General features: G+C 43.2%; 1 protein-coding gene across 3 annotated transcripts in view; it reads right to left on the minus strand.

Moving 5' to 3' along the window:
* Positions 1-26,987, minus strand: part of SMAD9 (SMAD family member 9) — a 63,972-nt gene that overhangs the window by 8,347 nt on the left and 28,638 nt on the right. Inside the window, exons 1-4 of one of the 3 annotated variants that reach the window (XM_079903374.1) lie at positions 17,551-19,662; positions 12,047-12,304; positions 10,008-10,058; positions 8,218-8,514 (exon numbers count right to left, since the gene is read on the minus strand). In XM_079903374.1, the coding sequence (XP_079759500.1) occupies positions 8,218-8,514; positions 10,008-10,058; positions 12,047-12,304; positions 17,551-17,962 (1,018 nt within the window). In that variant the 5' untranslated portion in view covers positions 17,963-19,662. Of the gene's footprint in view, positions 1-8,217; positions 8,515-10,007; positions 10,059-12,046; positions 12,305-17,550; positions 19,663-26,987 lie in introns of those variants that run through there. The other 2 variants (XM_079903372.1, XM_079903373.1) reach the window with 2 other exon arrangements.

Here is a 26,987-nt window from a genome sequence, read left to right on the forward strand (position 1 = left end):
TGCAGGGGTTCTCAGACCCTGGTGTGCGTAACTCGGCATCTAGGAAACATTCCGGACACAGCCGCAGCAATGGAGGCACTTCTGCATTATACTTCCCGCCAGCTTTATGGCTTCCTTTTCCCATCTCCTTTCCGTTGATACAGTTTTAGGGAAGAGTGGTTTTCAGTATTATGTATCCCAACCATAGACTCCAACACAGTCTGAAGAAATGGACCCAGGGTCACAATGATGAAGCACAGCTCTTGATATTCAGGCCAAGGCTCCCCTCTCAGCACCTAGATCAGAGCAGCTCCCCTCCTCTGCTCAGCCTTCCTCTCCCTTTTCTTCCTCATCTCCATCATTCTTTCCCCTGAATGGCCTGGGGTCTGACACCTCGTGGCCCTGGCCGTGAGGAGAAGGCAGAAGGACTGTCCTAATTAGCTGGGACACAGTTACTTGGCTGCAGCGACATGTTGGAGGTGAGGCAGGGGCAAATCCAAGCAGACTTCCTTTAAAAACTCCCAGGGGGAAGGCCTGCCTCTGGGGTAGCTGTGAGTTTTTTCAAAGTGAGAGCGAGCAGGTGGTAAGAGAGCCAGAACATGAGGCTGCTAAGTGTTTAGTACGTCTTTGAATTGAATGACCTTCAAATATATAATCCTCCCAGAACCTAATAAGGAGCACAGATTTTTGTCATCTGACTCTGGTGTTTATTTAGGGGAGGATTTTCAGTCCTGTTAAAGTCTTATCCGCAGCCACAGACATGCTGGCAGAGCATGGAAAGCAGAGAAGAGACCGAACAAGGAGGCAGTAGTTTAGCATCCTGAGCGAGAAGAGGGGGCAGAGCCGACGGGATGCACCCGCAGAAGCCCAGGCCGGCCTCAGTACCGGGACCGGGGGGAGTTCAACCCCACTGCAAAGGAGGCTGGATTTGGGCTAGAGACAGCAGCATCGAAGGAGTCAAGTAAGCAAGGGATTTTATTTGCATCCATTTGACAGGCCAGAAGAGTGGCTTCAAACCACATGTGTGAGATGCTAGATCGCCATAGAGAACAGTGAGCAGTGAGGGTAAACGCCCAAAGAAGGCGCTACCTGAGACGAGAGAGAAGCCAGGCGATGGGGTCCTCGGGCAAGTTGCACCCACACCTCGGACGACCTCTCTTCCGGGGCTGCATCTTTCTTCCTCTGAGTTTTCCATCTGTGTGTGCCTGCACCCACCCTGTAGGAGATTAGGGAGTCTGGAGTCCTGGGTGGTGGTTAATTAGGACTCTGTGGGCTTGATTTGGATCTGCTGAGTCAGGCTGCAGGTCGGTCCCTTCTGGCATCTTCTGCAGCCTTGAATGACAGAGATGATGGAGGGGAGGTGGGGAGGATAGCGGCTCAGCTAGGCTTGTGAGTGGGTTCCAATGCTGTGGAACCCACTAACAGTCAGAGGGGGATGTCCCAAAGTGGAAGGAATATGCATGAATCCCCTCCGGAGTGGGAGTGGGGGTGGGGAAAGGATATCCCTGCAGAAAGTAGATCTCATCACCCCACAGCCCAGCTCTGAGAACCCTGATGCCTCTCCACTCTGCTTGGAAAACACCCTGAACTTATGAGCACAAACTCAACACCTTCCCTGGAGTTTGTAATTGATATCCCCCTTGGCTTTGCTGCCCTCTCTTCTGCACAACTATTTTATTTTATTTTTTTCCCATTAAAAATGCACTATTTATTGAAATACAAGTGAATTATCCAACTAGTCGCTGCGAAGAAGTGTAATCATACTGACTTAGAAACTCTATGAAATGCAGGGTGACATTCTTTTGAGTCCAGGCCATCTAAGGTAAGATCAAGATTTCAGAGAAACCCATAGGCAAAGGGCCTCACCAGTCTTTACTCCCCATCAAAGATGCACAACTATTTTAAAATCTGGGTGACTGTCAGGACCCTCTGGAGCTTGAAGAAAGTGCATATTTCTGAGGGTGATTAATGATGATACTTTCAGAAATTCCTTATGTAGTTAGACATATACTTAAATATATGGGAGAAAGGATACGAGGTCTGAGATTTGCTTCAAAATACTCTTGTAAAAATACTGTGATGGGACAGGGGAAAAGAACGGTACAGAATGTGACTCATTATTGAAGCTGGAGATGGTCATATGAAAATTTGTTACATGACTCTACTTTTGTGTAAGCTTGAAATTTTCCAAAATAATTTTTTTTAATGTATGATTGAAAAATAATATAAAAGTAAAGATTTCCAGATCTACACCAGGGCTTTGGTCCAGAGGATGGAGGTGGGCCCGCCCAGGACAGTGCCTGCAGCTGTGCACTGCACAAACCCAGGGTGTGCCTCAGTCTTCCGAGATTTGTACAGTTATTAGAAGACTCCTCCAGCAGATGGCAGTAACTTCTCTTGAGAAATGGGTTCCTTCCAATTCACACAAAGACACTTCTGGGCTGGTAGCAAAGTCAGTTCCCTAAAGCTATACTTGAAGACTTTAAGTCTCTCTGGACAATATGATGAACAAGCAGCTTTGGTCCCAACTGACCTACACTGAATGCCCACTGTGCACTCACACACTCGGCGACTCTGCCAGGGTGGGTGAACCGTGATGCTTTCTCTCTCACCACTACTTCAGTGACCCCAGCATGCCTGGACATGCCCGGTCCCACCCCATCTTCACAGGAGCAACAAAACCCACTAGAGGAAATTTATAAAATACAGAGATGCAAAGAATAAAGATCAGCCACAAATCCACAGCCCAGAAATACTCAAAGCTAATATTTGTCACATACCTTTCAGTCTTTTATGTGCACATTTTAAACAAAATTAGGATCATCCTCTACAGGATCTTTTATAAACTTTTTTCACATATTAAAATAGTGTGGGGCTTCCCTGGTGGCGCATGGTTGAGAGTCCGCCTGCCGATGCAGGAGACACGGGTTCGTGCCCCGGTCCGGGAAGATCCCACATGCTGCGGAGCGGCTGGGCCCGTGAGCCATGGCCGCTGAGCCTGCGCGTCCAGAGCCTGTGCTCCGCAACGGGAGAGGCCACAGCAGTGAGAGGCCCGCGTACCGCAAAAAAAAAAAAAAAAAAAAAAAAAAAATAGTGTGAACATTTTCTCATGATATGAAGTATTCTGCAATGCCCTGTGTAATAACTGCAACAGTATGACATTCTGTGTTAAATTTTTTAGGATTTGCTTTTTCCGGGATGAGAAACCTTATACACATTCAAAGGCAGAATGGAAAGGACATTTTGAGACTGGGAAACTAAATCCATTGGGAAAGAAGCAATCCAAAAATCACCCTGAGCACTTCCCTAGTGATGCAGTAGTTAAGAATCCGCCTGCCAATGCAGGGGACACAGGTTCGAGCCCTGGTCTGGGAAGATCCCACATGCGGAGCAACTAAGCCCGTGCGCCACAACTACTGAGCCTGCGCTCTAGAGCCCGCAAGCTACAACTACTGAAGCCTGCGCGCTTAGAGCCCATGCTTGGCAAGAAAGAGAAGCCACCACAATGAGAAGCCCGCGCACCACAACGAAGAGTAGCCCCCGCTCGCTGCAACTAGAGAAAGCCCGCACACAGCAAGGAAGACCCAATGCAGCCAAAAATAAATAAATTTATTAAAAAAAAAAAATCACCCTGAGGTGCAGACCCTCCTTCTAAGGAACTGACAAACCAAACCCTTGCCTCAGGATAATTCCTTTCATAAAACATGGAAGCATTACTAGGATTCTACAGAACAAGCTGAGACGTGCAAGAAAATAAAGATGCATTAAAAGGTGAAAAACTAATTCCAAAAGCAATTCAGTGATTTGGAATCTATGATAATTATGTTCAGGGAAGGTCTTGGTTTGCCTCAGTAAGTTCAATCCCTGGGACTAATGCCTCAGGAATTATAATCACCCACTCCTTCTCCCATGAGAGAAAGAACAGCCAGCAGCCAGGACACACGCATGTCTGCAGCTGCAAAGGAGAAACCTGCCTGTCCTGCTCCAAGTGTCCTTTCACACCAAGAACCCGGCACAGGCTCATTACCAAGGTCAACAGCTCTGACTTCAGTTACAGCACAAATCGTAGGTGCTCAGAAATGACAGTGCTATTGATTAGGATTATGTTAAGTTGTGCATTTCTAAGAAATATAATCCAACCTCAATGACCTTGAGAGCAGCACACATATGTCCATGCAGTCCATTCAAAACTGCGGTTTTCCTCATTATTTGGAAATCGGGGCCATCCTAAAAGCCCCTCTAAGAAAGCAGGCACGTTTTATACTCCAGTGATCCAAATTGGCTATTCCATCACTCCCAAAACATCAGGAAATAACCTTTGCTTTATTTTGCGCAGTCACAGATAGGTATGATATGTCAGCAGTTCTTCATCTTTTTTTCTGTAAAGATCCTTATAATCCTCCGATGGAGCTCTGTGTAACTCAGTGAGGTACTCCTTTTCTAGAATATTCTTGTGGGGAAAACACAAAATCTTCTCTGATTTACATTTTTAAAGTAAATCATTGTAAAATTTCGTCACTTTAGTACTATGAGGGCCTTATTTCAAGATCTCAGAGGTGATTCTGACATATCATGCCTGCAGCATATAGTAAGTATTTTCATTCCATATCGAAAGATTCAACTCCTCAAGTGCTGAACTAAGAGGGGTGCCGAGATGAAAAAGCAGCAGGGTCCCTCCCCTCCAGCAGAAGGGAGCGACGGGACCTTACAGACAGAGCCATGGGTGCAAACCCACATCACTCGTGGGACCATGGGTACGCTGCTGAATTCTCTGAGCTTCCATTGCCTCATCCATAAAACGGGACTAAGAAATCCTAACTTGTAGGGTGACAATAAAAATAATATGAGTAAGAGTCTGCCAGGGTGCCTCACACACATTAGGGAAAATCAGTGGGGGCAGCTATCAGTCATTTGAAAGGGTTCAAGTGGTCTGCCTGGTCTTCAAGGAAGAATATGGACAGACTTCATGTAGAATGCACCCTTCCAGGTTCTTTGAAGCCCTGCCTCTGACACTGAAGCAGCAGCCCGGGCTATTCTAGTGCTAACTAGCCTACGGCTATTTAAAGCACTTGGCTGGAGAGGTCAAAGTAATAGATTTGTTGCTGTTGTAAGGACACAACTAAAGGCTTGGTACCAAGCCTGCTGCCTCACAGTGCATTGCATTAGATGGAAAGCAGGATGAAAGAGCATGGGTGAGTCAGCATAAACCATCACCGCCACAGAAAACAACTCAAAGTACATGCACTGCTGACCGGTGGTGGCATGAACTTCCTTTAGAGGACCAGCCATCTTCCCTAACTTAAGTGGCAAGGAACACAAACCGGAAGTGACCTCAAAGCAACTGATAACTACTGAGGGGAGAAATGGCCCATAATTAACCATAATAAAAAGATTTTTTTTTGGTAGATACCTTCCACCCTTGCCCGCCTCCCCCCCACCCCCCACCCCCGCCTACAGTCTCATCTCGATATAACAGCCAGGGGATCCTTCTGAAGTGAAAACTCAGATCTATAAACTCCAACTTAACTCCATCTTCCTATGTCACACAGGCAAAGTTAAAGCACTCTCCATGGCTTCTAGGCCCTGAGACCTGGTCCTGTCTCCTCTTCTATGACTTCCTCACTCCCTTGCTCACGGTTCCATTCACTGTGGCATCCCTGCTATTCCTCACTATGCCAGGCAGGCTTCAGGGCCTTTGTACCTGCTGTTTCCCTTTGCTTGGAAAGCTTTCCCCGCTGCTACCGACACTGTCGATTCCCTCTTGAGCTCTCGGCTCAAATGTCACCTCCTTAGGAAGCCTGCCCTGGCTACCCTCCCCATTCCCTTCCCATCCTTTGTTTTTCTCTGGACAATTATCATTTGACGTGTGTGTGCGTGCGCGTGTATTATTTCTTGTTTGTCTTTCCTTAGTTGTAGGTAATCCACGAAGCCAGGGATTTTTGTTTTGTCTTGTTTGTTTCCCACTGCTACATCCCTAGTGGCAGAACCGTCTGGCTAAGATTAAATGCTCAATAAATATTTGCGAGATGAATGCATAGCTGTGAAGTCTGACTGTCTCTAGCAACTAGCTCCACAGAACACGTTAACTCATTCACTAACCTCAAGGTGCATTTGGCTGCAAACTTACTCAGGCTGGTGCTCCAGGAAGCCACGCAGCTCAGAACCAGATAATCCATGGGGGCCCCTGAGAGAGAGCCCCCTGACCTCACAGAAACCAATAGCTCGTGCTTTGAAATATTCCATGCCATGCTTTATGGCATGGCTTGTAGCCCCTTAAAAAAATTATCTTTTCACATTAGGACAATTCCAAAGCAGCTTTCTGAGAAAATTGTGCCTTTGCCTTGGGGACCATGTTGAGGGTGGAGTGCCCTTCCATCCAGGTGAGCATTTTCTAGGTTTGCTGGTTTTTCTAACAGGTCACCAGTCCTGGCTCTTGCTCCTATGTGTTTTTTTTGACCCTGTGGATTATCTCTCAGTTACTAACATGACACCAACCCTCCACATCTGTCCATCCACATCAGCAGCACCTTGAACAAACTACTTGCAGAAAGTTTCCCAGAAGGTATTTAACAGTCCTTGCATATTTTAATTATATTTTTAGATCAAGTGGCATAAGTAGAAGTCTAATATGCAGACCAATCTGTGAAGCCCTTTAGCAAACAGCTCTACAACATTACGTTTTAACGTTCTACCTTTAGATTTCACCTAAAGATTCTTATAAAAATCATTTAAAAGTAAAACCATACCTGAGATATTTAAGATTTCAGTCAAAATATTACTTCCTTTGAGGAATGACTGTGTTTCCTCCTTTGGGATAAAAGTTACATTACAGATTAAGTTTCCTTTTTCTGACCTCCAGAGGAAAAGTTTAATCACAATCACAATGGTTACAATTACAATGGTAACTCTTGGAGATGACATACCTGTATTCTTCTCTCCCACGCACCCCCAGCTCCTGATTTTCTATTTTTCATTTATCATTTCACTGTAAAGGTTTCTTGTAAGCCACCTCAAAGCTACTATGGAAAGATACAGGATAAAATAAACAGAAAGTAACTTTTGCCATTAAGAGTCAACATCAGAGAAGGAACTCAGCCTGTCTCTAGTCAATGGTCTGTAGGTTTACAACAGGAGACATTTAGGACGTACGTTAGGAAGAATACAGGAAGCATCATAAGTGAAATAATGAATCTCCCCTGGAAATTTGAAATAAAAGGCTTGTGGCTACTTCCCAAGGTGGTATAAGTGATAGATGGGGAGAGAAAAGATCAAATGACTCTGAAGGTTCTTTACACCTGTGATTCCAGAGTAGAATAGTGGACAACCAGGCACCATTCGGATACTGCCAACTATTCGAATAGAAAAGAAAAGAACTTAAAAGCCTCAACGAGGCCTCATGCTCAGCTGGGATTGATTATGCCAATGAGACAGGCTCCAAAAGCATCACAGCCAGACCCCAGTGAGGCCTGTGCTTATTCGGCTGTTGTGACAAAGCCTGGACACAAGAGAACCCCAATCACCTACCAAAGGCTTCCTGACATTAATAACTCAACGATTTTTTAAACTGCCTGGCTTCTCAGTCTCTAAAGGTAACTTCACCTGATATAAATAATCATCCAGCCAGAACTCCTCTTCTTCAGAAGTTATCCTATTTAGCATTTCAGGCAATTCAAAAATAATTCATAATACTTCTCTTCAATAATATCATCCTGGGACTTCCCTGGTGGTCCAGTGGTAAAGAATCTGCCTTCCAATGCAGGGGATGCAGGTTCGATCCCTGGTCGGGGAACTAAGATCCCACATGCCGTGGGGCAACTAAGCCTGCGTGCCACAACTACAGAGCCCACGTGCCCTGGAGCCTGCATGCCAAAATCAGAGAGAAAAAACCCGCATGCCACGGCTAGAGAGAAGCCAGCACGCCGCAACTAAGACCCGATGCAGCCAAATAAATAAATGAATAAAAATAATAATTTCATCCTGTTTTCATATTTATCATCTTGTTCGTCTTCCTAATACCCACCCTACGCCACCCCCCAGAAGATGCTGTGCTGACCTCAGAGGTACAGACTCTAAGGTTACAAGACCTCCCATGCTTTTCCCAACAATATCCCCAGAATGGTCTCCCAGATCCCAGCCCTGGGATCATCCCACTAGGTCATGCAGCCAATCCATGGCTTGTTTCTATTTCCACGTTTTAGCTCAGAAGAATATAGGAAGGAACTACATATTTGCTTTTACCCTTTCCTATGTGTCTTCTGGTATTTTCTATCGTTGAGTTTCTGTTTACATTAGAAAGAAGTCCGAGACAGAATCTGTTCCTGTTATTTGAAGGGTCTGTGAATCCATCAATAAGCACACTTCGGGAGGAAGCCTGGAACGTCTCCCCAACACGGTTGTTCAGTTCATAGTAGGCGACTGAGCACCAGTGCTGCGGCTCCTCGTAGCAAACCGGCCGAAAATCTGAAAGAAAACGGACCAGACAGGACATCACTACCGCCACGCTCGTGCCTCCCAGCTCACGACTCCACCAGGAAACTGCGGTTACCGCTGTTCACCAGAAAGTCGGCTGCAAGACCCAGGAGGCTGCTGTGTGATCTTTACAAACCTGCCTCTTCCATGGAAGCTGTTGGCAGGTAGCTCATCTGGTCCACGTACCTGTGCACAGGGGCCACCGTCCTTGTGATTCTCCCATGGATGGAGGCTTTGTAAACATGTTTACTAGAATTGAGGGGCCAGGCAACAGCGATATGAGTGGATCCATGTAAACTTCATCCCCCCGAAAGGAAACACAGCTAAAAGGAAGCTGCCAGGTCACCTCATCTTTACAGACGACAGCATCTTACTGTTGCAGTGCCAAACTGAATCCCCGTGGCAACGAGTACCCTTTTCTAACGACCTAAAGCTGAAAAAAATTTGTTCGAATATGTAAAAATCAAACCAAAAACACTGCATAGGATTTTATTTAAGAAAGAAAAAACAATGTCCACATAGACTCACATTCTCCTTTGTGTACATATGGGATAATTACATAAAAATATTTTAAAGGGAGAGGTCTATTTCATTAGGAAATCCATGAATGTTATGTTTTCACCCCAAATTTTTCAAAGTTAAGTTGCCACTAACCCAAATTTGGCGGGTTTTTTTCTTCGCCCCTCACACTCTTTCTCTGCCTTTCTATTGATTATAGTATCTTTCTTTTCTTTGAATATTCTAGTAATTCTTGTGTCTAGAGTGTGTTCCTATATGCACTAAAATATGACCTCACAAAACAGATAAATTAGGGGGTTATTATTTGATTTCCAAATGGACCTTCACTTATGAAAGAATTCCCTCTGAGATACTTTAGATAGTAAAGCGCTTTGACCCTCCCTGCTCGGCGTGGTTCCTGGAACTGCAGCCACTGCATCACCTGGGAGCTTGTTAGGAATGCAGATTCTTGGAAAGCACCCCAGATCTAGGGAATCAAAATCTGCATTTCTACAAGATCACCACGTGGTCTGTATGAACATTAAAGTGGAGCAATATTTATCTAGCCTATTACAGGACACAAATAAAATTATGTAAAAGCTATATACATATTTTGAAGAGCACTCCTCTAAGCCAAATGAAAGACACTACTATAAACTTATTATAGTAAAGAAACACAAACGGGACAAAATTACTTACTTCTTAAATACCTAATTCCATACTAAAACATCCAGAACTACAGACTCGTAAATGTTCGGTTAAAATTTAAAATTTACTTGTTCTACTAACCAGGATAACACACAAAACATTCACTCTATGGGACTGAGGAATGCCAAAGTCAAAATGTGAAACCATGCTATCTGCCCCTGACAACACTTATGAAACAGCAGGCTGGCACGTTTTGTTTTCTTTTGCTTTTTTCTTTGTTTCCCAGAAGGGAGGTGGTAATAGGAAGTACTCTTGGAGAACAGCTACATTTGGCTGTTCATCTGCCAAGTGACCTCTGTTAGGCACTGACAGTACTAAGTGACTCTCAGCTGTGGCATCTATAGGTCAGGCATTCTGGGTCCCTGGGGCTTCGGCGGCATTATAAGGTGGGGGTGGTGTGTCAACTAAAAGAAAGCAGTAAAACAAAGGAACATCAAACTGATAGACTACACAAGGACAGCTTGAGTCAACCCTTTCTGCCGCTAAACTCCTGGCTTTGGTGGACAGTGTCACTGCTACAGAGAGACCACTAATGTAAGGGGGCCATTCTACGGTGACACTGGGACAGTCCTCCAGGAGAAACTGGTTGTCCTGAGGCCCTCACTAGAGGGTTGATTCGCTGTCCCTCTGACTTATGAGTTATTATTGGGTTCAAATGACTTCATGATGGGACCTTCAAATCTAGGAGCTATTCTCCTAGCTTTTCTCTATAGTCTGTTACCTGGCTTTCAAAACAGAGAACGCTAAACCTTCTTTGAAGTGAATTTAATTTTCAGTTCCTCTGGTGCCATGGATTGTACAATGGCCAAAGGGAAACTCTGACTCAACACAGTTCAAAATATGGCCTCCAAAACACAGAATGGCTGAAACCTGATTATAAGCTTGTGCCCAAGGCATGCTAAGAAGGGCTCCTCTCCCCAGATATCAGTTTTATGATCAGATGATCATAATTAGGCAAATGGTATGCATTCAGTTGATAACATGTTATCAGAAATTAATTCAAGACAATAAAAACTCCTGAGGCAGAAAGTAAACTCTTTATCAAGGACCTCAGAACAAATGATTCCTTCTGTTCACATTCCTCATGTCGGTTCAGAGTGGTCTTGTTATGTTAGCAGTGGAGTTCAATGGCATTAACTCCACTGCTTTTGTTGAACTGAATTGTCCATCCAAGTAGTTCTCACACTTAAGTGGGCATAAAAATCGTCAGTGGAACCTGTTAAAATGCAGATTCCTGGGCCCACCCCCCGAAATTGTGAGTCAGTAGATCAGTGGCTGGATGCAGCCATGCAGGTTTTAACAGGCATTGCTGATGATTCTAATGCACGTGGTCCATGGACCACACCGCAGTGCCAGTGATAAGGCATTTCCCTAAGAGAAAATGAACTATGACCCTGGTGCAAAAGTTATAAAGGGGACCCTTTTGTAAGTCCTTGAGTCAATCTATCTACAAAATTAAGGGGCTGAACGTAGAGTTCATATGACCCATCAGTTCCATTCCTAGGTATGTACCCAAAGGAAGTAAAAGCAGGGACTCGAACAAATACTTGAACATCAATGTTCATAGCAACATTACTCACAAGAGCCGAAGGTAGAAACAACCCAAATATCCATCACCCAATGAATGGATATTTTTAAAATGTGGTATATCCATACAACGGACTATTGTTCAGTTACAAAAATGGAGTAACCGATACTGCTACAATGTGGATGGACTGTGAAAAACACCGTGCTAAGTGAAATAAGTCAGACACAAAAATCCCCACAAATATTGTACGGTTCCATTTATATAAGGTACCTAGAATAGGCAAATCCACAGAGGCAGAAAGTAGATAAAAGCTTACCAGGGGCTAGAGGAAGACGTAATGGGGACCTACTGCTTAACAGGCACAGAGTTTCTGTTTGGGGTGATGAAAAAATTTTGGAAATAGACCGTGGTGATGGTTGCACAACAGTGTGAATGTACTTGATGCCACTGGATAAATTGGAAGATTGGGATTGACATATACACACTACTATATATAAAATAGGTAACCTCCTGTATAGCACAGGGAATGCTACTCCGTACTCTGGAATGGCCTATATGGGAAAAGAATCTAAAAAAAGACTGGATATATGTACATGTATAACTGATTCACTTTGCTGTACAACTGAAACTAACACAACACTGTAAATCAATTATACCCCAATAAAATTTTTTTAAAAAAAGAAAGAAATTGATAACTGCTCCAAAATGGGTAGAGTCCTGATCTGGTTAGAGGGTGGGCAGGGTCCAACGGCCCGCAGGAAACTGCTGTGTGAACTGCAAGTGGCAGCGCTGGTTTTTACGATGGCCCCGCCTACACAACCGTGTAGGGTACTCGTATCCCGGGAGACCGCGGCTTTCACTGACCTGAGTGCTGGAAGGGGCTCTCCGGCTCGGAAGGGCTTCCCGGGGAGTGAGGGTAGCCGGCTGTGCACGGGGACTGCGGGAACGGGGGCCCGGGCGACGGAGGGAAGGCCGGGCACGGAGGCTGCTGGAAGGAGTCGGGGTAGGTGGCGTTGTGCGGCATGAGCGGCTCGCTGTGCAGGGACGCGCTGCGGAACTTGGCCAGGAGGCTCAGCTGCGGGTTATACTCGCTGTGTCTGGGCACGAGCACGGGAGGCAGAACTGGGGGGAGGAAGGAACCGGTATGTTAGAACCTCGGCTCACCCGCCCAAAGGAGAGTGGAGGCGGGCTGCTCTTCGTCTATCCATTTTTGGGTGACAAACTCCTGTTTTTCCTTTGGGAACTACCTGTCCACCATTCTGTGTGCTCATCGTGACATTGTCCACGAAGGTCCCATCTCCCCCTCAAAAGACAGCTTGGGAATCAAGCTGAAGCAATGGTTTCTCTCCTCGCAGCCAATTAACGAAAAGTTTAGCAGAGAATCGTTCTGATATCAGCGCTCTAAAAATTGCCTACTCATTCCCATCGCAGAAATGACCAGAGCTGCCCTATTACCTGGCCTTCTGGAGACCTGACTGTTCACTGCTTCCTTTGATTCTGCCAATAAAGCGGTTTTTTGTTTGTTTGTTTGTTTAGTGCAAAATCGGTTTCTATTGCTCACAATGAAACCCCAAGTCATGCCCAGAATACTTTTACTTCAGAAACCACAGTGAATTACTTAGATGACCAGCCTAAATTTTTAGGCTCCGTACGGCTGCTTAAGTAAAAACATTCTACTTGCCTTTAGCAGAAAGGCTTAAAGGTAACTAAAAGTTATAAAGTAAAAGATGAACAGTGAGTAGTAACAAAAGTGAATAAGTAGAAGATAAGCAGTAACAGAGAACTTATAGATAAAGTCTGTTCATTTTAGTATGTTTCCTTCTGGGTTCCATACTTTAAAAAGAACAATTCGCTCCTGATTCTATACAAAAACAGGAACAGATGCAATTCTCAAGGGCAAGCATTGTCCAGGCATTCCTAGCTCCTACTGACTTCTAAAGTGTCCCAAGGCTTGGCAGAAATAAGCTATTCCATGAAGTATTGTTGAGGGGTGACCTGGCACCAGCATAAGTTCCAGAAAGAGAAGCAGGGAAAACAGAGGGACGAAGTGATCAAAGAAATAATAGGCAAAAACGTCTCGGAGCTAAAGAAGGATCTATGTCATCAGATTGAAAAGAGCCACAGAGTATACAGCCTAATTAATGAAAAAAGATCCAGACCTAGTCATACCATCTTGAATTTCAAACACCTAAGGACAAACTGAATATTCTAAAAGCTCCCAGAAGATCACCTCAAAGTCACCTACAAGGACATGAGAAACTGATTTATTACTTCCCATCACCGATGCTGGACAGTAGAAGGCAATGGATCAATGCTCTTCTAAGGGGGAATAATTCTTACCCCCAAATCCCACAATGGAAACAAATAGAATAGCCAAAAGAATAATATAATTAATATTACATTAACTTATATAATAATATAATAGAAACCAAAATATAGGTTGAGAAGAGGAAGAAAGGAAAAAGGTAATATAAATTAGCTAAATCTTCATCTTTTATGTTAGAGTCAATGAAATTAGCTAAAAGTGATAAATTTGGAAACATGTATATTATCTAGAGTTATCTTCATATTTTTTTAGTAATAATGGAGAGAACTAGCAAAGGAACCAAGCCAGAATGATTCAAAGAGCTTGCTTCTGGAGATGGCTGAGGTAGCACTTGTTTCAAATCACACTATGGGTTTGTTATCACATGCAAGTATCAATAAAAACTTTCATAGAAAGTAAATGTTTTGGAGTAAACAGACAACAATTACAATACAATAACATCCATCACGAAGTCCACCATTTACCCACTATCGTACACTTATCTCTTCTTAACAAGCAATAATTTTCAGTTCTACAGGTAGAATATAAACTCCAACAGGTAGATGAAAAGTTTTAAGTGAAACCACTACAGATATGAGGGTGGCAGAGAAACAATGATTTCTTCCTCCTTCAAAAGCCAGTATTTGTATATGCCTTATGACATGATAGAACAAATACTCAACATCACCGTGCAAAAATAACCTGGATGATAAGCCATTCAATTTCCTTTTATGTAATCCATGAATATACAGGCATACAAAAATGCCTTGCCTCATGAATACTCTGAAAGTGAGGGGCTGACATAGTAAATGACATATGACTTCTTTTCCAGTGATGCTTCTTGATCACAGTGTTAACAAAGGTCAAATAAACACTCATTTTTCTCTTTTGGATGAAGAATTCAGATACTCACTGTGACTTCAGTTCTAAGGTAAGATATCTACGGTGTATTCTTAACATTGATAAACAGACTCCCTCATATCTGAATGCAGAGACTTTCACTCCACCGTGGCCTGCAGGTCTGAGGCACCAAAAGAAAAGAAAGGATGCATTTTTCTTTATTGAGGCAAATATCTTGATAATGTATTTCTATCATCTGGGTAAAACCAAAGGCAGTGAAGATTTGTAAGGAAAACTGATGGTATCATCCTGGTTGTAATTCAGCCTGACAAGCTCAGTTTACCTTAGGTTTGCACTGATCATATTTGTAAATACTTTCACTCAAAACACAGCTGTCTTAGCCCCTTAGGGCTGCTATAGCAGGTATACCATAGACTGGGAAGCTTATAAACAACAGAAATTTATTTCTCACAGTTCCAGAGGCTGGGCAGTCCAAGACAGGGGTACAGCCTGGTCAGGTTCTGGGGAGAGCCCTCTTCTGGGTTGCAGGCTGGCTTCTTCTCACTGTGTCCTCACACAGTAGGAAGGGAATGGGGTCTCTCTGGGGCCTCTTTTATAAGGACACTAATCCCACTCATGGGGGTCTAGCCTCATGACCTAGTCATCTAAAGCCCCCGCCTCTTAATAATATCACCTTGGGCATGAGGTTCTTAACATATGAATTTGGGGGGGGACACAGACATTCAATCTATAGTAATAGCTATTTCTAATTACTCAATTCTATTTCTGCATCACAACTGCTGCTTGCAAATATGACCTAGTGAGCTTACAGACACTGGTCTCAATGTGATGCCACCTTTTAAATACCACACTATCTAAGCATTACCCTGGGGGCAGATAATGGAAGGAGTTACTGCGTATAAGGAAATGCAGAGCAAAGCTGAGAAAAGCTTTTGTATCTTTTTCAAAAGTCATGTGGTCTGATAGAGTGTGGGCATTTTACACGGAGGAGAAATTATACTCCTGAAATAACCTCCAGTTGCATGAAGAAAAATCATTATGAGCCATGAAAACATTTTTGCACAGCTTCTACCAGACGCAAGGCACACAAAGTGAGGTCTGAGGACTGGTGAGACTTTACCAGCTGCTGGGTACCAGTCCGTGGAAATACAAGTACTGAAACTGAGAGTCTGTGTTTAGAAACTTTAATAGCCACTTGACAGAGTAATTTTATATCTGTTGAAATGAATAGTAAAAAATATTGAGCTTGTATTTTGTAAGTCTTTCAAAAGTTTTATCTGCCTAGTAATTCATTTGTATTGTAAAAATACTGATATTTGAGGGATTGGAAATTTTTTTAAAAACTGGTCCTTCACTACAGATAGTTTGAAAAGCACTAAAATTGATTATTTAAGTGGTTGTGTGAGTGTAAACAAAATCAGAATTCAGCCTTCAAGGTTCCTAAAACGGGTGGTCAAAAGATGAGAGATTTCAAAGGCAAAACTTCAGCTTTATGATAATCAGGGACCCAGCAAACTTGGTGCACATTAGCATCTTCATTGTTCTCAAAATACTGACTTTAAGCACGGCCAGAAAGCTAGATGTAAAATATGCCTTTTTCTATTAAAAGATCAAAGTTAGGAATTGAAAAAAAAAAGGTATAGCTTAAACATTACCTTAAAATCAATACAATCTTTGCCCATCTTTCATTTTTGAAACTCAAACCTAAAATATGATGATATGAAATCTACCTGCCCTATAAAAACATTCACACTATCATTCCTGAAAGAACCTCACATAATATGAAAACATGAAATAATCCTTTAAAATTAGGGTTTCAAGTGTTCAAAAGGAAAGCCAGATACATTTTACAAGATACTTCTTACAAGACACATTTTATAACTACATTACTCAGGAAGAGAAAAATGATTTCTTGATAAATATTTTTCATGGGATGTATTCTGAATGCTTAATATAATTCAAATCTTAGAAACAAAAGGGAAATCAAGTCATTTCTGTCATAAACTCATTGATGACATTTTTTTAAAGTAGGCAAAGATAGCTCAGAGAGAAGCAGGAAAGAAGAGGAGAAAGCAAAGACCTACACGGTCCAGGGGAAAGCACACCACATTCACCAGGAATGTGGGCCTTTCTCATCACAGTCTCACCCTGTATCCGGGGTGATGTGACCGTGAGAAGCATCCACGTTCAGGCAGGTGACTTCCTTGACAACAGTTTAACAGCATGATAGTGGGATTTGGGAGCCTGAAAGGTCACCTCACTAAGACTGCTATAGGCTGGGCATGACTTAGCCAGGACGGCTGCAAGGTTAACTGAGCCTGGGAGGGGGCCAGGAGGCAGGCTGGACTCCCCCCACTACCTGCCTTCCTACCTAGAAGTGCCTCGTAATGGACATGGGCCAGTTCCCAGAGTGCACGTGCCAGCCCTTTGGTCTCCTGGAATGGGGCAGATGGCCAGTCAGGGAGAGGAAGCTCCCACAAAAACTGTATCCATCAAGCCATAGGAACACTCCATCCAAAGAGAAATGTAGTCAAATTGTTACAGCCAGTGTGAAGGAATGAAGAGCAACACCAGGCTTCTCCAAAAGGGGGTGTGTGTGTGTGTGTGTGTGTGTGTGTGTGTGTGTGAAATACAGGTACACACACACACGTGTGTGTGAAGAGTTTTAGGAACAACACCTTCCTATATTTAAAGCCATATTTAAGAACAGCCACCAATCTCCCCTAACCGCCACTATGTTCAGTCTTGGAAGGGTTTCCAGCAACTCTTTCACTGGCTGTTTTCAGACCCAGGTAGGAGATATCTCCACTTACTTGAGCTTGGGGAAAGTGCAGCCCGTTTAGCTCAGCACAGTTGAGTGCAGCAAAGGGGGATGGGGAGGAGGATGTTTATTTTCTTCCAGTTGATCATGTCGAGGCGATATTAAGAGCTTTCAAGAACTGGATGATGACTCCAAAATGCATCAAAATAAAACTGCATTTTTCAAAATCACACAAAGCTTACACGTATACTGAAATGAAAATATCTTCTGTCTAGATTGTTCTGACTACAGAATTTGGATCAGTTCCTGCAAATCGAACCTCCCTCTCTTCTCTCCCTCTCTCGCGGTAAGGGGGGGTCCTTCTCCTGCCAGTGCCCCATGTTCTCCACCAACTGAGACACACCCTCTTACCTCTTACAATGAACCATGAAGGAAACCCACCTGGCGTCTCCACACGGCGGTAGTGGTAGGGGTTGATGCACACCTCTTTCTGCTTGGAGCCAAATGGGAACTCACAGCACTCCAGTGGCTTCAATTCATGGTGAGACTGGAGATCGGGCCAACGCCACACTCGGCAGTAAATGACGTGGGGCAAACCCTTGCGGTGAGACACCTGCAGCCGCCCGTCCAGGGAGCGGGGAATCGTCACACACTTGCTGGGTTGCCCTGGGCAGCTGAGCGCCCTCTCCAGCTCATCCATGGCTCCTTTCTTCTTCTTTAACTTCTTCACTAATGAGTCCACCGCCTTCTCTGCCCACTTTTCCTCTTCATCTCCTTGCTTCCAGCCGAGCAGTCTCTTCACTGCTGGGCTGGTGAAGGAGAAGAGGGAGCTGATGGGGGTGCTGGAGTGCATAAGAGAGGGACCACAGGCGTCCAGTGCAAACAGGAGCTGGACCCAAGGCCCTTCACTGCCTGCAGGGCCCGAGTGAAGTGAGCAAGGACGCCTCCCGGGATGTCATAGGTACCAACTCTCCAGGGAGGTCATAGGTCTTCCCTTTCTTCTGGAAGTAACTGTGACCAATGCGGGCTGGAAAGGGGGTTGACTTTCTCCTAAGCCCTGGGATGGGCTGGCCAACTCTGAAAAACACAAAATAAGACTTCAGTGAACTTAATCAGGATAATTTTCAGAAAAGGTTAAAAGTTGGATGTAAGAGGGAAAATATTCTTCAAATGTTCTAGACTTGAAAACTCTCAGTCACCTTTGACTCTTCCCTCTCCTTTATTCCCTATATCCAAGCCTTGGTAATTCTGCCTTCGAAATGTCTTTCAGATTTTGAAGCTTTCTTTCCATTTCCGCATATCTGAGCCCTGCCCCACCGCACCACCCACCTTGATCACTGCAACACCTCTGAAGGAGCTCCTCTCTTCCAATTCTAATCCATGTACTACCAAATACAATTTTTAACATGCCATTTTCCTACTTGAGAAATTACAGTGGCTCCATGGTTTCCCAAGTATAAATGTCTCTGCTTGGGTTTCTAGGGTCTTTTCTCAACATGCTCATGCCTCTTCTTTTCGAATTTATAGTTTGCACAAGTGATCCATCTTCACTGTACAAAAGATATAAAAATGAAAAATAAAAAATTAGGACCACTGATCATCTCACCACTCATATATTCTTCCAAACTACTTTATAGGATAGTGGTTCTCAAAATGTGACCCAAGGACCCCTGGGAGTCCCAGAGTCCCTTTCAGTGGGCTGTGAAGCCCTCTCTTTTCCAACTACACATCTGTGTGCGCTAGATTTTCCCCATGTACTTCGACCCAAACAACAGATCACAACAGACTGTATTCAGGAGAAGATGTGAGAATCCAAGTGTCGTATAGTAAACCAGGCATTAAACAGATGTGCAGAAATATAAAACAATAGCACTCTTTTCACTATTTGGGGGTAAAATCTAGTTTTTTCAAAAAAAAGTTTATGTTACTATATAATGAGTTTATTGTTGTCTTTAAGGAGTCAGTAAATTTTATAAGCTTCTCAGTTTTAATTACTAAAATGGTAAAAAAAAAAAAAAGATATGAGCCACATCAGCAAAGGTTCTTTGGAGTTCTCAATAATTCTTAAAAGTAGAAAGGGTTATGGGACTTCCCTTATGGTCCAGTGGGTAAGACTCTGCACTCCCAATGCAGGGGGCCCAGGTTTGATCCCTGGTAGGGGAACTAGATCTCACATGCATGCCGCAACTAAGATCCCTCGTGCCACAACAAAGACCCAGCACAGCCTAAATAAATAAATCTTTAAAAAAAAAAATAGAAAGGGGTCATAAGACCAGAAAGTTCTAGAAGTTACACATAGTCACATACATAAACACGTACACAAAAAAGTACTGCTGTCACATTTGTTATTCTCCCTGAAAATCAGCTGAATTCTTCTTTGCCCTCTCATCCAAAGGAGACATTCTTTCCCAGTTATTCAACAGTCCCATTTAAATTTCCTGAGGTAGAACTGCATTTCCTCTTCTGTGAAATAGCTGGCTTAAACAAAACTCTCTCCTTCTTCCAGATTTTAGAAACCAGCTCCCTTGTTAATGTTTAAAGTAGCTGCTGGTAATATTTTGGAGAAAGCTGACTCATTTTAGCATCTTGGAATCAATCTAGCTCAGAATCTCCAACAATAGCTCATTTAATATGAATTAAACATAATTTTCTCCTTTGCTTCCCTGGGGGGAAAGCTGCACCTTTCTGAGTACAATTACATGCACATCTTGAACAAAGGCGCTATCACAACGCCTGCTCTTGTGATAGCCATCAGGCAGCTCTGTGAAGAAGATGGTCGTTACACAAAAATTGGTGACATGCTATAAATACGAAGCAACACATACATCGCTTTATTCCTTGTATAGACTTTAGTTAGCACTGTATGGAGAAACGTAAAGAAAAGGAGACGTTAAGCGCTTGATAGCTGTTCTTTTTCTCTTGGCAGTTTGACTTACACTCAGTTTTATTTGGAAAGGTTGATTTTGTGGCTTAACAATCATGAATTTATAAAATATAGTTAAGACACTGTGTTCAAGCTCTGTTTACTTAATCGAGACAGGCTGCATTAAAGCAATGGTTGAAGAGGGTCAGGAGCTCTAAAGAGGAGAAGGAACACAACACAGAATAATCTGAACCCCCAAAGAGCTTTGAATTCTGCTTAGTTTTACATAGGATTTGTTATTAGTAAATTGTGGCATAAATCTGTAAACTCAGGTCAGCAGTAGAAAACAGCTATTTATAAAGATGTTCAGCAGAGTTAAACGAAATATACGTTTTAAAAAACTTTTGCTCCATGAAACAAATCACAGTTCTCTAAACCAGGGTTTGCTGCTGCTGCTGTCGTTTTAACTGTGGGTTCCTATCTATTAATGGCCTGGGAAATCAACTTACTGGAACACATAGCTTTTGTAAAAACAACAAAGTAGACCATATTGCAGGGCAGCTGACAAAGAAAGAAAAGGCATTATTCCATTTAAATGTTTCATTCAGAGGTAGGTGTTCTGTGTGTGTCTGTGTGTGAGTGTGTGTTTGTGTGTGTACATGTGCATGTGTCGAGGGTCACCAAGCAAAGTTTGTGTGTTGTTGTGGGTTACAGTCAAAAAATGTTTGAAAAGCATTATCCCTAAACCATACATTTCCTCAAACCATGTCTGTTTGAGGTTCACCCTGATGAGTGACTTTCAGGGGCCACTGTCCCTCCTCGTCCCCTGGGGAACTCTTAACTAGTCAAGAATCTGGGATCTGGGAACCCTGGCCCTGCAGTTTGATCTCTCTGCCACATTTCAAATCTTTATGAGCCTCACCGTGGCTCCTGAACTATGATTTTACTGCTACAAGACACAGCTCCTGTCCCATTACACAGAGCCCTTGCGTTGGGGAGGCCCCAGAGAGTCAAATTTAGAATCTCAGAGTAATAAGTCAAATTTGTAATAGTGACCACTGGATAGGGAAGGAAAAGAACACAAAATATCAAAAAGTTACAGTCTTGGGCTTCCCTGGTGGCGCAGTGGTTGAGAGTCCGCCTGCCGATGCAGGGGACACAGGTTCGTGCCCCGGTCTGGGAAGATCCCGCATGCCGCGGAGCGGCTGGGCCCGTGAGCCATGGCCGCTGAGCCTGCGCGTCCAGAGCCTGTGCTCCACAACGGGAGAGGCCACAACAGTGGGAGGTCCGCGTACCGCAAAAAGAAAAAAAAAAAAGTTACAGTCTTAAGGAATTAAATTTAATATCTTGTTAAAACCTATACTGGAAAAGAATCTGGAAAATATACATAGTACACATAAAGTAATATATATAGTGTGCATATATATATGTATAAGTGAATCACTTTGCTGTATACCTGAAACTAACACAATATTGTAAATCAAATATACTTTAATAAAAAATTTTAATAAAAACACAAAGTAAATTACAAATGCATATATTTAGGTCCTGTAAAAAAAAGTTAAGGTTTAGTAAAGCTGACTGGATCCACAGATGTTCAAAATATGATTCTCTACACTTGTTTGATATATTTTTTAATAGAAAAACTAAATGTAAAAAAAAAAAAAGCATCAAACTTGGAATCTCACTGACACTAAGGCTTCCGGTTCTCATCAATGTTAATAGTTATTATTTGTCCAGGGGTGCGGTTTAAGGTTCACAAAGGTTATCCTCCCATTCTCATTACTATAATGTTTATTACTATTATTATTAATTTTTATTGGCGCATGGTTGCTTTACAACGTTGTGCTAGCCTCCACTGCACAACAAAATGAATCAGCCATAGATACAGATACAGATATCCCCTCCCTTCTGGACTTCCCTCCCATTTAGGTCACCACAGTGCATTAGGTAGAGTTCCCTGTGCTATCTGGTATGTTCCCATCAGTTGTCTATTTTATACATAGTATCAAACATTCCTATAATGTTTTAGCCACTAGTAGAACAAAGGGTCCCTGTTTATCGTCAGCCGGTCATCACACTGACAGCGACAGTGTAGGGCCCCCACCTTGCCCGTTTGTTCAGTCGTGTCCACCTGGTTCGGAATGGCTTTCCATCCTCAGATAATTTAGGTTCCTGTAGACTATGTGCTCTAACCTAGCATGATGTTCTGAAAACACCACTGGCCAGGGCTCACCGTAATAATTAGCACAGAGCACCCCCTGGGGGGGGGGTCATTGTAAAACTCACAAAAATAGGAAGGGGGGTGGTGTTACTCATGCTGGTCATTACTCCATTCCTATAAAGCACAAAGAAGAATGAAACAAAATAAACTATAAAGATGAATGTACATGGAGGATTCATACACAAAAACACGACCAGATGATTTCTCCAAAATATAACAAAAGCTATGGAAGAGAGAGGCAGGAGGTGGTATAGCAGGAAGAGCCCTTGGTCCAACCTGCGGGGTTCTGGAAGGGTTCCAAAGATGATCACTGAGCTGCATTTAGAAGGATGTAAGTCACAGTTAAAAGATAAACTCACTTGGCAGATAAGGGTAATTTTCTAAAGTTTTTTGTGGTTAAATTCTCACTTTTGTAAGAAAATTGCGTATTGCTGTCATGGATCAACTGTGTGATCTCGGGCGAGTCCTGTGGTCTCTCCGGGGCCCCTCATTTCCTCCTCTGTGGATCAAGAAGGGGCTCAGTCTCACTGGGAGGGTCTGTCTGGGCGATGGGTCCATGACTCCGTGTCTGTCGTGTCACATGGGATTACACAACAACCACGTGTCCTCCCACACATGGGATTTTTTTTTTTCCACTTTGAAGTGAAACCAAATGATTTATTTGTGCTAAAGGAATGAAAATAACACATTCAAGATACACTTCTTTGTACACTGCGCTTGCTTTTACCGGGCGAAACAAGCAGTCCTCAATGCTAATGTGCTACTTGCCTCTATACCTCTTTCCTGCAAAGCGACAGAGTGTTTTGCAGCCATTATGCCAAGATATTCCTGTAATGTTCATTTCAAATAGTATTTTCTGATAGCATTTTGCACCTTTAAAATATCTGTTCGACCTCTATTTCAGGGGAACACAAGAATGGAAAAGGAAAATCGCTGTATTCCCTCAGCTGTTGGTGCTACGTGGCTACCCCTGGGAAGATTGAAAGTTAGCACCTTCACCCATGAAGCTACACCGCATGGAGCCAGGCAGAACAACTTCTTCTTTCCGAGGCTATCAAACTGGCCCTTTTTATGACAAATGCCATCTACCAACACAGCACAGGGCCCACTTTTCTCTCCACCTTTTTGTTTCTTTCTAGCATTATTTTTATCACCCCTGGGGAATAAGAGTGAAAATGTACACTTGGCGTGACTGTGTCTGCCACCACTTCCAGCGTCTTCATCAAGGCCTTGATGCGGCCAGACATCCATGAGTGTTAACGCCAGACATCCACAAACACCATGTGTTGACCATTAGAGCTTTCCTTCTTTGGGCAGAAGGAAGAAAGCACCACGACCATGACTTCTCCGGTTCACTCGTGGTCCACTTCACACTCTCACAGCACAAAAACAATACTGTACTCTCTTTTTCTGGCATCTGAGTTTTACAATAAACCCTAACTGAGCGAGCAAAACAACTTCTCATTTTCAAGTTTTTTAAATAAACAGGACCACTTAAAAGAAAGCAGCACTGGCCACATGCACACTCCATGATCTAACTGTGCATGATTCCACACTAAAATCCAATTTGCCAGGCTGGATAAAAGTTTGGGAGATATGAGCCTTTTATTTTTTAAGTTGTCTGTTTAAATCCAACTCCTGTTAGCAGTTACTCAATCTTATTTCCACTTACTTGGCCTCACTGGAAGATTCAACTGGTGAATTCAATCCTGAAGAAAACATAATTCAAAAAACACTGTTTAAGATGCATACATTGGTTGTCTGCTCAGGAGCATATGGAACCACTGAACAACCCCTCATGGGCGCTGCTTCTTGGTCAACGTGGCCAAGAAAAATCTACATCACCTACCAGGCAGTGTACCCCAGTCAGCCCGGGGTGTCCATGGTTGCAAGGGCCACTCCAGAAACATTCATGACAGAACACTGTTATTTCATTATGTGTTTTAAAATTTTTCAACCTTATCAATTTTGACCCTCTAATACACGGCCAGCATTAAGTATATCTCGGTATCCCCTCCATAAAACAGTTTACTACGGAAAGTTAGAATTTGAACACACTTGCCAAAAGAACTTTTTTTGACTGTGCTGCGTGGTCTGCAGGATTGTAGTTCCCCGACCAGGGATCGAACCCAACCACTGGACTGCCAGGGAATCCCCGCCAAAAGAACATTTAACCTCCTTAAAAGAAGAGACTGTTTCCTTGACGACTACTACAGCACTTCTTTTTTTTTTTTTTTAAACTTTTGAATTTTCTTTGCCACTCTTTTTTTTTTTTTTTAAGAAGATGTTGTGGGTAGGAATTTATTAATTAATTAATTTATTTTTGCTGTGTTGCGTCTTCATTTCTGTGCGAGGGCTTTCTCTAGTTGTGGCAAGCGGGGGCCGCTCTTCATCGCGGTGCGCGGGCCTCTCGCTATCGCGGCCTCTCTTGTTGCGGAGCACAGGCTCAGTAGTTGTGGCTCACGGGCCTAGTTGCTCCGCGGCATGTGGGATCTTCCCGGACCAGGGCTCGAACCCGTGTCCCCTGCATTAGCAGGCGGATTCTCAACCACTGCGCCACCAGGGAAGCCCCTACAGCACTTCTTGTACACCAGTAATTGATATGGCTTTTAAAGTGTAAAAAGAGATCCAAAAGAATGCTACCTAGAAAATAGCTGGCTATTATTATCACTGTTGGCACATGTGTATCATGTCTTATTACTGTACACGCTTGAAGAGAAACCAGGCTTGAAACACACACACAGGGTCTTCCCTGGTGGTGCAGTGGTTAAGAATCCACCTGCTAACGAAGGGGAAAACGGGTTCGAGCCCTGGTCCAGGAAGATCCCACATGCCATGGAGCAACTAAGCCCGCGAGCCACAACTACCGAGCTGCGTGCCACAACTACTGAAGCCTGTGCACCTGGAGTCTGTGCTCCGCAACAAGAGAAGCCACCACAATGAGAAGCCGGCACCCCAATGAAGAGTAGCCCCTGCTAGCCACAACTAGAGAAAGCCCATGTGCAGCAATGAACACCCAACGCAGCCAAAAATAAATTAAATAAATTAATTAATTAAACACACACAAACAAATACACAGATGTATATTTGATTAATTCAAATTTGTCCTCACTTAAACTAGCCTGTCATCTCTACATGTTCCAAATGAGTGGCAATCACAAGTTCGTATTGTAAGGTGTAAGTAACTACCTCATACACATACCAGTTTAATGTCATTGGATAAACATGCCAGTTGGTGGATAAACATGGAAATGGCGTTATGATTTCATATGCCAGGAAAGAGGCTTTTCTAGCTGTAATCAGAGACTTCCTACAAATCTGTGAGGGGGCAGTTCGCATTCACCAATCTCCTAGAGAGTGTCTTGTTGCAGGAGTAGAATACTTCCTGCGCACAGTGTCAAAGGAAGATGACAGACATGTGTCCTTATAATAGGGGCCCCCATGGTGGAATTTCAGAGCACCTACAGACCTCTGAACTGTCTGCTCATTTGGGGTGATTGTGCATATATAGATTTTTCTAGGGAGATAATTCATAGGTATTTGTCTTCAAATTCTTAAAAGAACTTGTGACCACCAGAAGATTAAAAAAAGACAAAAAAGACCCACTGAATTAGAAGAGGAAAAGGAGAAAGTATGAGAGAGAAGGGGAAGAAGCTGAAGAGACTGAAGAGAACAGCTGACTATTCTAACTAAATTGGGTGCTGGGGAAGGGTCTTTAAAAAAGACTAGGAAGAGAATTCTAAGAAGATGGCAGAGTATGAAGCACCAGGAATCTGTCTTCCCACCTAGATAATTACTACACTAGCAGAATCTAATGTAACTATTTTGGAACTCTGGAGTCATTTGAAGGCTGGCAACTTCAGGGGAAGGCTTGGATGGTAAATTGTGGCTAATCTGGGCCGACTTCAGTTCTTAGCACAAGAAGCAGTTACCTAGTCCATATCCCTTGGCAGCAGCCTGCACGCCTTCCGCAGGGAGCCAAGGTAGGCAAAAAGGACTGGGTCCTCCAAACATCAGGTACTTGTGCTCTGATCACCGACTGCTGATCCAATCACAGAGATGCAGACAAACTGGAGGGAAGTGTTGATCTTGCACCTCCCACTGGTGCAAGCCCCTTCCCCTCTGGCTGAAGTGACTTCCAGGGGCTTTAAAGGACTGATACTTTTTCTCCACCTCACCCCCTTTTAAGTTTCTCTTTTTTTCCTTTTGGAAGCCAGACATTAAAGACTAGGACAACTTAAGGAACTAGAGAATGAAGAACAAGCTAAACCCCAAGCTAGCAGAGGGAAGACAATAATAAAGATTAGAGCAGAGATAAATGAAACAGAGAACAGAAAACCAATAGAAAAAAATCAATGAAACCAAACTACTGATTCTACAGAAATAAATATGTTATAAAAGAGTAGTATGAACAACTGTAACATGTTATAGTTTATAACATGTAACTGTTATAAAAGAGTAACATGAACAACTGTACTCCAACAAATTAGATAACCTAGATGAACTGGAGAAGAAACAGAAAATCTGAATAGATCTATCACTAGAAGGAGATTGAACAAGAAATCAAAAAATCTCCTGAACTTGCTAATTCACTGGGACCTTGCTAATTCTACCAAACATTTAAAGAACTAATACCAATCGTTCTCAAACTTTTCCAAAAAATTGAAGAAGAGGGAACATTTCCTAACTCACTCCATGAGGCCAGAATTATCCTGAAACCAACGCCAACAAAGGCACTACAAGCAAAGAAAACCATACCAATGTCCCTTATGAACATCAATGCAAATATCC

The sequence above is a fragment of the Stenella coeruleoalba genome, assembly GCF_951394435.1.
Source record: "Stenella coeruleoalba genome assembly, chromosome: 18".
Lineage (NCBI taxonomy): Eukaryota > Metazoa > Chordata > Mammalia > Artiodactyla > Delphinidae > Stenella > Stenella coeruleoalba.